Genomic DNA, 11,287 nt, shown 5'->3' with positions numbered 1-11,287 from the left:
ACCGATGGAAATCGCGTTAATTTCCGTGCTACGGGCGCTAGATGGGCACGATTTTCGATTTACGTATTTGCGTATTTACTGTCGCCCTCGAAACTAGAAGACTGTTTTATCACCTATTATCAAATAATTACAATTTCAATTAACATTAAATTGATATTTAAAATAAAGCTGCAATAGATCTTATATTGTAATTAAGTAATTGTAATTAAAATAATTGATAGAAAAAGTTTTATTTTTATCTTTTTCTGTCGATCAGTAGGCTGAGAGACCATAACGATATGATTTGAATGGCATCGGGTATGATTTAAATTATGAGAAAATGGTTTATAGAATCCAATATTAAGAATTCGTAGCCATTTATTACATTATCATTGTATTGACGAACACAAAAAATATATAAATTTTGTGCAGTCGTTCGAAATTTATGCGTATATATATTTCGGCTATTAATTTCTATTGACAAAGAAGATTATATATGTAAGCATTACATCAAGACTACGAAAATACGAATACTTACAACCCCGCGGCAAGCGCAAACAATCACTGCCTATTACTTCAACAGGTCTGTAAAAAAATCAGTTAGTGGCACAAAAACAAACTTATTTGCATCAATTTTTCTTAATTAGCTAAGCCGTAAAAAAAAATATGTACTTGGTGAAATTTATCAAACATGCTAAAACTTGTATATCAGAAAGTGTGTTCTCGCATTAAGACAGGCGACCTACGACCCTAACTAGAGATTTGGAAGGCGGCCAGAGAACCGCGTAAATTTTGTCACAGCGAACATTAGGGACAAGGGGTTAGAAGTTAAATATGGACAGTGTAGCACGTACGTAAGGGAGTTAAATTATTTATTCAGGCCAAAACTAAGGAAAGTTCGAGGATTACAGGTTGTTGTTTTGTTGTTGTTGGTGTTTTAATAAGTATGTTGTTTTACAATTGCGCCCTTTAATGATATAATTAGTTATACGTTGTTTAAAATGTGTTGTTACTTTTTGTGACGTAAGCATAGTAAAAATATGAATTGAGCGTGTCTTTATAGTTTAGAATTTTGTTCTAAAAATAATCACAACAGAGTATAGACCTCATTCAAGGAGAATTGTTGGTGTTTAATTTTATTTAACACCCTTAGAAGGTGATAAAAATTTAAAATGTATATATATATATATATATATATATATATATATATATATATATATATATATATATATATATATATATATATGTATACATTAAAAGTTTGTAGTATTATTATAATAATAAATGAGGATACTATACGTGTCGTAAGTACAGTTTTCCACTGAAATTATAATTTTAGTAAAGTAGTTTACAAAGCAGAAAGCACTAACAATTTTCAAACTATCGACATATATAGCTCTATATAGTATTAGTAAATATATTTTGAAATATCATAGATAGAATATATTTCACATAATAAATATAATAGATTTCAGATAGTAATAATACTGTTTTAAGCAGTTTTTTTTGTGACTAAGGTGAGCAGAGCTCCTGGGGGAATTGAGGATACGATCGGCAAAAACTGGAGCGCGGCTCGACTGGGGAAGTACCTCGGCTTACAGAAGATTGCAGCTTTCAAGCAGTGTTTTGTTCCTGTAGTGAGTAAGTTGACCAGAGCTCCTGAAAGGGATTAGGGGTAGGGTCGGCAACATGCTTGCGATGCTTCTGGTGTGGCAGATGTCTATAAGCTACGGTAACCGCTTGCCATCAGGTGAGCCGTACGCTTGTTTACTGACCTAGTTGTAAAAAAAAAGTAAGTAAAATCTGTCACTGAATATTGCTTATGATACTCAAAATAAGAATGTATAATATAAAGTTACCCATATATTAATAAATGATTCCTCATAAAACGAAAATATAGTCAGATCAGAGCAGTAGATAAATAAGAAATAATTTTAAAGAAATATCAAAGTTCAAAAGCCAGTCTACAATACCAGAGTGTTGAAGTGCTAAATAATTATAAAATCGTACTCGTCCATGCAGGATAAAGTGGCATCGTGAAAAACGTTCATATGTCTGTTGAAACTGAGACAATTAAATCCGCCAGTCGAATGCAATATGGCATCATATAAGCTTAAAATTCTTATTAAGAGAAGGGCATTTCCCAATTGCATACGACAAAGACATAAATATACAGAATATTGCTATTAGTAATGCTGTCAAGTCAAGTAAAGAAAGGCAGCGACGTCAATTGTAAATGTAGTACCAGTTCCTTAATCTTTATTGTTGACTTTGTGTCACTATGTGCATTTAAATTTAGTGCTTTAATTTTTAACTATAGAGAGTAATATTCAATAAAATTATAAACTAACTGTCGGATAAACCCGACTATCGACACTTTAAAAGTTATAAGTATTATTTCGGTATTGGCTCGTATAACCTAAAAAAGGATGGTTTATCAAACGGAAAACTAATTCAAACTTCAGTCATTGTTTGCCATCAGGGAACGGACTGAAGGAATAAAAAGCATCTTGTCGCCGAACGATATCAAGTTTCTTGAAGCAATTAAGATAAAACCGACGACAAAAGCCTCTGGGAGGTTCGGCTTTGTTGGCATCATGGTGGTAATTACAAAATAAGTTTTTGAACGCAACTGCCCGCACGAGAATAGCGTAGATTTTATAGATTATAGAGATAACGAAATCTTTAATCTTTTTTATTTAACAGTTCGCGTCACCACTAATTTAGGGGTAATCTCTACTCCATTAACAATCAACAGATTCTCCCTGAGATTACTCCATTAACAATCTGTTGATTGTTAATGGAGTACGCCTTATATTTATTTGTATATTAATTATATACTACTAGGGTACCAAAAGAAGCGTATACGGTCCACCTAGATGTCGGTAGTTATCGTAACTTATGAATGCCTCCTTAATCGGCAACATTGGGAGCGTATCGCCGACCCCACACCCTACCATAAATTAGAGGGTATACTTATACTGAACTTACTCTTTACAGGAACACAAGACTTGCGAGCTCATTTGAGAGTAGCATTATTTGGTTGTGGTATTCTGTAAGGCTTAGGATTCCCCGACAGGGATATTCGTGGTCCTTCAGACAAGGCATTTCCTGCCATGCGCCATGCTAATTATAATAATGTTTTAAATATTTGTATTTGTATCCTTTATATCAGTTTGACTTCGCATTATGTATTTTGCGTTTGCAGTATGTCAGACTGATTAACGATACAAAAATAGTTTTATTCACGAGAACAGACCCATAGTGCTCTCAGTATCACGTTTCCATGAAGCTTACTCATATCTTATATACATGGCTGGAATGATTTTAAAAGTTAACGTGTTCGTTAAAAATTTTTAGATATGTACCTTATTCCACAAAATCATCTCCATACTTGCACAAAGTCACTAAATTAGCTCTTTTGATTTTTCCTAATTTGTAGAAAAAGACGTTACGGAAGTGTTCTTGCTATATTATACAATATAATATATATTTCATATGATTACATAGTATAAAACAAAGTCGCTTCCCGCTGTCTGTATGCTTAGATCTGTAAAACTACTCAATGGATTTTGATGCGGTTTTCTTTATTAAATAGAGTAATTCCAGAGGAAGGTTTATAAGTATAATAAGTGCATAATACTGTAGAGGAACACTGATAGTTTTTGCAACCGTGCGAAGCCGGGGCGGGGCGCTAGTTATATATATTTTATCATTTTATTATTAAAAGTATTTGAATAAAAATATTTTTCATAGACTATAAAATTCACTTAACATATTAATCATAGTTTACATAATCGTATTTTAATATTAAAATTCACTTCTATAAATTTTAATTAAACATCGTGCTTTATATATTTACAATCCATCAAAATGAATAGCCTCCGAACATTATGGCGGTGTGTTTCACTGTAAATTGCGACATTAAATTACAAAATATACGCCTAATAATAGTGTGAAGAGTAATAACCGTTATAACATTATAAATAATAGTAGGCAATCAAAATATATAACATTGCTCGCTGGCCTGTTATCTCCTCGATAAAATATACAAGCGATTAACGCTCTAAGCGCGACTACAATGCGTTGTATTATTGTGTATAAAGTGTGATGAGCAGGACAAAAAGATCCGCCAATACAGTTAATGGGACGTTGTATAGCGGTACTTTGACTTTAAGCTGAATTTCGTCAGCCGTTAGGAGGTTCTTTCGGTATGAACTAAATATTTTTAAATTTATTTTATTTTACGACAGGCTCTTAGCTCGTCATAAAATATTTGTTTTACCATCGGTGTGCGTTTTTTACGATAATTTAATTTAACATCGTGTTGTGTTGCTGTTGTGTGTCGAACTTGAATATTTATAGTGCTATTCTTTTTAAAAAAAATAGAGTATTAAAGAAATAGAGTATAAAAAAATAGAGTACCAAAGTCGTGGGTATAAATTCGAAAAGGCTTATTATCAGTCTCAAATATGTATATGGACTGAGCTACACAATGTTTTCCTGTACAGGCCTCAGAGGCGGCTTGTTCTAAAGAGCGCTAGTGCAGTGCACTCCCACTCCGAATATAGGATTTCTATATTTATTTATATTAAAAACTATAGTATACTACATTAAATTAGGTATTTCTATTTTAGTATGTCTAGTGTATAATTATATTACGTATATTTGGCATTAAGCTGTACGAGTGGAGCGCCAATTATTACGTTCTAATGAAATGATGTTTAGAACGATTCCTAGCACTGTATTGAATGAGTGCGAAAGAGACAGGCCGACACGTGAAGTAAAAGATTTCATATGGAAAATTAGCCTAATCTAAAGCACCGCTCACGCGCGACTTTGCTATACCTACTGCAGGTTCGGTCTGAATTTGTACTTTCTACTTACGGTTTTAAATCTGAACAAAATTTCAAAACCCTTTGGTTGTGTGGATGCGAAGAAATCAATAAATTATTGTATTTTCCGTGTCTGGCGTTTGAAGCTGGCGCCTGCAGTAGTGTTGAATCTGCATGGACGGAATGGATTTTCTATACAAAAAAATAAATAAATGGTAAGCTCTAGTTTTGCGTTTATTTTTTGTGAAGCCCCATCAAAAAATTTCACTAGCCGCCTCTGATAGCCCCATTTCTCTATTCTTATATTTAAGTCTCTGTTCCTACTTAGGAGAAGGGTTTCAGCTTATACTGCTGCGCCCTGAAAATATGTTAATGATTTGCATTAAAAAAAAAAAAGAAACGTCATTATTTATGTAAAAAATAAATGAAACGGGTTTGTGAATATGACTCTAAACATTACAGTTTCTTTGTTTATGGTGCATTTTCTCCTTCACGCCCATAAGATAAGATAAGGACACTATTTTAGTTATTTATATTTTTAGTAAAACTAAGCAAGGCAAATCAATCAAAATCCAGCCAAACAAAATATTTGAATTAAATTCAAAAATTTTGACACGTGTTAAATTTGAACTCATGAAACTGCAAGCAGTGTCTTGCACGTGTCGTATAAAAGTCTCTTTATGTTATTGCTAAAATTTACGTTTCCACAAACTGCATTTATAAAATAGATAGACCTATTATATTAATAATGAAACCGCTAAATTTATTGAACGATTATAACTTTAATTGGTCTGGTTGTTTTTAATCAAATCAACTATCATATAAAATTATAAATGTTATTGGAAATTTTATTCATATATCATTATCTATATACGGAATTTGGTAGTTTAAAATGAATTAATTAAATTTAAAATAAGATCTAGTTTAAAATACGTATTATGAGTGAAGCGAGTGTCCATTTCCTATACCTTATTTTATTATTATACTTTTGAAAAGTTTATAAAAAATATGGTTTTAAAAGATGTCTGTCTAGTGTATTACGTATAAAAGCCTAATCAAAAATATACTTTATATATATTACAATTCATGCATATTTAGTTGGTTATAATTCATGTACGTACCTATTTTTTTTCCTTGTCACATATATACATATATCACAGGACCGATGGTCGCTGGAGCAGACTTGTTGGCAAAGGCAGTGTGGGGTGGTGCGTCCTTCATCGCGCTGCATCGATGACCTACGTAACATTGACGGCGATATTGTGATGATGGAAGGTGTAATAAGTTAACTTTTTATATTAACACAAAACATCTCTATAGATAAAACTTAATAACTTAACAAAGTATCTTAGTATCAGACAGAAAAGTTTAATGCAATACCATACAAATCCCATCTCAACCTGAGAGACCTCCACTTTTCATTTGATTTTCTGTCCGCCAAAATGGGTAAAAATAATAAAAAAATTCGGTACATTTTAAGTTTTACTTTAAACAGGAAAAAATGTATATTAACTCAAAAAAAAAAGAAAAAAAAAATAGCAAAAAATTGGTTTAAGCGTTTTCTGTCATTTTGACGATATTTTTGAAAAAGTGGAGCTAGCTCGACATTTGAGTAGTGACAATATAGCTGAAGATCTAAAAATTGACCATAAAACAATTTTGGTCCATTTGAAAAAGGCTATACAAAAAAGCTTCAATATATGAGTGCCACATGAACTCACTGAAAGAAACCTAATGGACCGTGTACTCATTTGCGATTCTCTCTTAAGACATAATATCGAACAATTTTTGAAGAGATTGATCACTGATGACAATAAGTGGATCACCTACGATAGGAATGTACTAAAGATATCATGGTAAAAGTTCAAAAAATCATATGAATGGTATGCACAAAATTTAAAACAATCTCTCTAATCAAATCTAAACAAATTAGGAATAATTTAGTTGGAAGGCAAGTTTATTTTAGTAACAAAATAATATGACATTTCGTAACAATGATTGGGTTCAGTATCATCGGCTTATTTTAATGGACATTTCGATTTATCAAATCTGATCAGACAAATGATTTGATTATTCCTCGATGATGCTAATATTTATACTTAATATAGCGGAACGTTTACGTTTCATTTGACAAATATATTGACTTTCGACTACAAAATGAAATGTGAAATTAATAATTTCACTAATATTTTAGCCGTTTGTAATTAGAACACTTCGTATCTTGGTGTAGTAGTGCTAGAATTTTTTTTAAAACGTTAAACCCCTGTTAGAGAGCTGTTGTTTTTTGCCCGGTATTCCGATTTCAAGGGAATATACTTCCAGCACACTTGGCACCACTCTACCCGGACATGATTGATACTACAATTATTTGTAAATATTAAAGTTCTTAAGATGTGAATTGTAAATACATCTCATATTGTTAAATTAATCTCAAAATAAACTGTAATCAAATTTATTATCTTATCAATAACACTTTTTTTACATACATGCTCGTATTTGCAATGAAAACCTACCTGTTGAATCAGAATTAAAATTTTCAGGAGAAATAACTTGTATCATCGATGACGGTTAGGAGTCTTTTTAATAGTGATTCAGTAGTTGTTTTAAGATAATGTGAAAACACAATTTTTGAATACACATTCAACAAACTTAAACAGAAATGATATTATATATTACACAAAAATTATATTACACGTAAAAATAAATTTTGTGGTATATATTTCCCACATATTCAGTGAAATATGTTCATGAAAATGTACAAAATAAGAAACATTCAAGACGCTTTAATACCCCGTGAACACTTAAAGAAAACAGTTCAGGTGTGTTTGTGATAAATTATAGTTACCCAGCATTGCGAGCTTATACCGAATTGCGGGGTAAGTGTAGTAGAAACAATTTTGATCCTTGTAAATGATCTTCCATTAAAGCATTCCACAATTTGTTCACAAAATGACCGCAATTATGAGTCGCATTATGCAATAAAAGTCTATGAACATGCAAAATTCCGCAAAATGTCGACACATTAAACACGAAGCGCGTCTGGTGTCCGTAGATTGGATATACCTAAATCCAGGCTTAAGTTCTTTGTTATGTCGACTCAGATATGTTGCAGTTTGTTATTCTGTATTTTATATTTATAATATTTATAGATTTTATTCAACCAAAATACTCATTGAGTAACTGATTTATTTCAAGCTCTCTAAAACTCTACTATTCAATCGATTGAAACAAAGCTGTCACTCCATTTGCAACATAGATGCTCACTAAGAACGGTTGGTACGAGATTCCCATGGGATAAAGACTTATCGTCGATCAGCGTGGGAAACCGCAAGTGAAGTTCGTTAAGAAGTAGTATTTAATACATCTTCTATTACGAGACGGTGTTCCGCTGACGTATCAATTTTGGACATTATTAAAATCTTTTAAGTCTATTTTGAAAAAAGAGTTTCGTAAATAAAAATAAAAAAAAATTATGTGGTGTCATGGACACCAGGTAGGAACGAAGTTCCTTCGGATAGTATAGAAGCAAAACAATTTGAAAAAAAAAATGTTGAATTTTATATATATGTATTTTCTAGTTCTTGATTTTTTTTTTAATTTTGTTGATTGGTTTTTAATTAAGTACATAAAAGTATTTCGGAAATTTAGTCTTTTAGAAAATAACAAATACCGTAAAATAAAATAAATCAAAATTAATAATAATAAAAATAATAATTCAATCTATTAAGTAAAATAAAAAACATATGTCTATTTATTTTTGTCGACAGTATAAAATTACATAAATAACTTAAAAAAAGTTTACTGGTAATATTTTAGTTTTACAAACGTCATATTATACAGTCGTGTGACTGATATTACGTCATTTCCGTTATATATTTTTCTTACGGTTTTAGTATCATATTTTTTTCAGTTCGGTCGCCCAGCCAAATGTCAAGCCTGCCGCAGGGAACCTTGTTCCAATAATCTATAATATAAAAATGAGTCGCTGAATGTGTTGCTAAGCGCAAAACTCGAGAACGGTTGGACCGATTTTGCTAATTCTTTTTTTAAAATATTCCTTGAAGTATGAGGATGGTTCTTACGGAGAGAGAAATTCTAAAAAAAATATCAATCTCCCATACAAAAGATTTGTGATAATACTTAAAAGTCAATTTGAACTTTAATACCTTACGATAAAGTTTGTGTTAGGCACGAAGTTCGCCGGGTCAGCTAGTAATAAATAAATATCTATGTCTGGTTCATTTTCTATGTCGGTGTCGATCGGAGTGGGAATCGAACTCACAACTCCCGGAAACTGCGATAACAGGCTAGTCAAAAATAGATATAGAATATAATATAAATGTATTGATAATATGTTATCATGTTATAACTCAACTGTACATGTGGATTTTCGGATATTTTTATATTATACCTTTGAAAGACGACCTCAAAGGTTGTCAATTCGATTATATTATTTACGTCTTTATGTTACCTCAGAACTTCTTACTGGGTGGACCGATTTCGATGCTTCAGCCTGTAATATCCCACTACTGGGCATAGGCCTCTTTGCCCATGTAGGAGAAGGATCAGAGCTTAATCCACCACGCTGCTCCAATGCGGGTTGGCGGATATATAGATACTATGATCCCGAATTTCGATGATTTTTTTTAACCCAAAGGTGATATTTGTCATGTGGTTCTATTTAAATTTAATAATAATAATAATAATAATAATAATAATAAAGATACAATAGTCTCTCATCTCATATATATGGATGATATTAAGTTATATGGAAAAACAGAAATGGAAATGCAAAAATTAATAGATACTACAGCACAATTTAGCAAAGATATTAATATGGAATTTGGTTTGGATAAATGTAGAACACTTCACATTAAACGAGGCAAGATACGGCCAGGCCATTATGTAGTTAATGATACCGATATAATTACAGCCATGGAACCCACCGATTTGTATAAATACTTAGGATATAAACAACTTAAAGGATTAGATCACACAGAAATCAAAAACACTTTAACAATAGAATTTAAAAAACGAGTTAATGCTCTTTGTAAAACTAAACTAACAGGCAAACATCTCATTAAGTCTATAAATACATACGCTATCCCAATTCTTACATACTCATTTGGTATAATAAAATGGACAAAAACAGACATAGAACAAATAGAGCGCACGATACGTACCACACTCACTAAACACAATAATCTACACCCAAAATCTGCAATAGAAAGACTTACTATCAAAAGAGAATATGGAGGAAGGGGCCTTATTGATTTGAATCATCTCTGTCAAAAACAAGTCGGCAATTTAAAAGCTTTTTTTCTCTTAAAATCACAGACTAGCGAAATACATAAAGCCATAGTACAAAATGATTTTAACTATACTCCACTAAACTTACACGAAGACATAAGCTCTCTAAATACCGAAAGTAACGATCTTCAAACACAAAAACTAGATAGCTGGAAACGAAAAGTATTACACGGCCGCCATCCTCACGATCTAGAACAACCCCACATAAACACCGCAGCCTCAAACAAATGGCTTAAAATAGGAAACCTATTTCCAGAGACCGAAGGATTTATAATAGCGATACAGGATCAAATAGTCAACACTAAAAACTACAGAAAATTCATAATCAAAGACTCCTCAATACCAAACGATAAATGCCGCAAATGCCACGTTCAACCAGAGACCATCCAACACATTACCGGGGCATGTACAACACTTACACAAACAGATTACACACATAGACATAACCAAGTAGTCAACATAATTCACCAAAAGTTAGCACTAAAACACAAACTCATACAGAACACAAACACACCTTATTACAAATATAAGCCACAAACAGTCTTAGAAAACGACACACATAAGCTCTATTTTGATCGCGCAATACTTACAGACAGAACCATCCACTACAATAGACCGGATATAACGCTCCAAGATAAATTAAATAAAATAACCTATCTGATAGATATTGCTGTTCCCAACACTCATAACCTACAAAAAACAATTTCTGAAAAAATCAACAAATATACTGAACTAAAGGAGGAAGTAGCTAGAATTTGGAACCAAAATAAAGTATACATAATCCCAATAGCTCTTTCCACGACAGGTGTTATCCCAAACCATCTGTTACATAGTCTTAAACTACTAGAATTAAACGAAACTCTTTATATCACCTTACAAAAAGCCGCCATTTTAAATACATGCCGAATCGTAAGAAAGTTCTTGCAAATTGACGAACACGAAATCCCACACAACACATAATTTTAACGCACCACACGCTGCATTTACTTGGTTTTGACCCGTAAATGCAGAAAAACCAGCCAAAGGCTGAGAAAAAAAAAATACCGAAAATAATAATAATAATAATAATATTCTTTATTGCACACCATTAAAAGATACAAACAAAAGTAGTATAATTAGAGGAATTTAATTGAGATCTGAGAAGTATTTTTGTGTTATATCTA

The 11,287-nt window shown here is 31.9% G+C and overlaps 1 protein-coding gene across 1 annotated transcript; it reads left to right on the top strand.

Annotated features, from left to right (window-relative positions):
• The first annotated feature begins 9,563 nt into the window (after positions 1 to 9,563).
• LOC123670161 lies at positions 9,564 to 11,084 on the top strand. The gene has a single exon (XM_045603672.1). It carries the CDS (start codon positions 9,564 to 9,566, stop codon positions 11,082 to 11,084), a length of 1,521 nt encoding a protein of 506 aa, XP_045459628.1.
• The last annotated feature ends 203 nt before the right edge of the window (positions 11,085 to 11,287 follow it).

The sequence above is a fragment of the Melitaea cinxia genome, chromosome 4, assembly GCF_905220565.1.
Source record: "Melitaea cinxia chromosome 4, ilMelCinx1.1, whole genome shotgun sequence".
Lineage (NCBI taxonomy): Eukaryota > Metazoa > Arthropoda > Insecta > Lepidoptera > Nymphalidae > Melitaea > Melitaea cinxia.
The sequence above is the reverse complement of the archived record's forward strand: the minus strand, read 5'-3'. Positions and strand labels throughout refer to the sequence as shown.

What these genes read in the sequence shown, in the direction of transcription:
- LOC123670161 (XM_045603672.1), top strand. Translation starts at nt 9,564, where the DNA reads ATGGATGATATTAAGTTATATGGAAAAACAGAAATGGAAATGCAAAAA.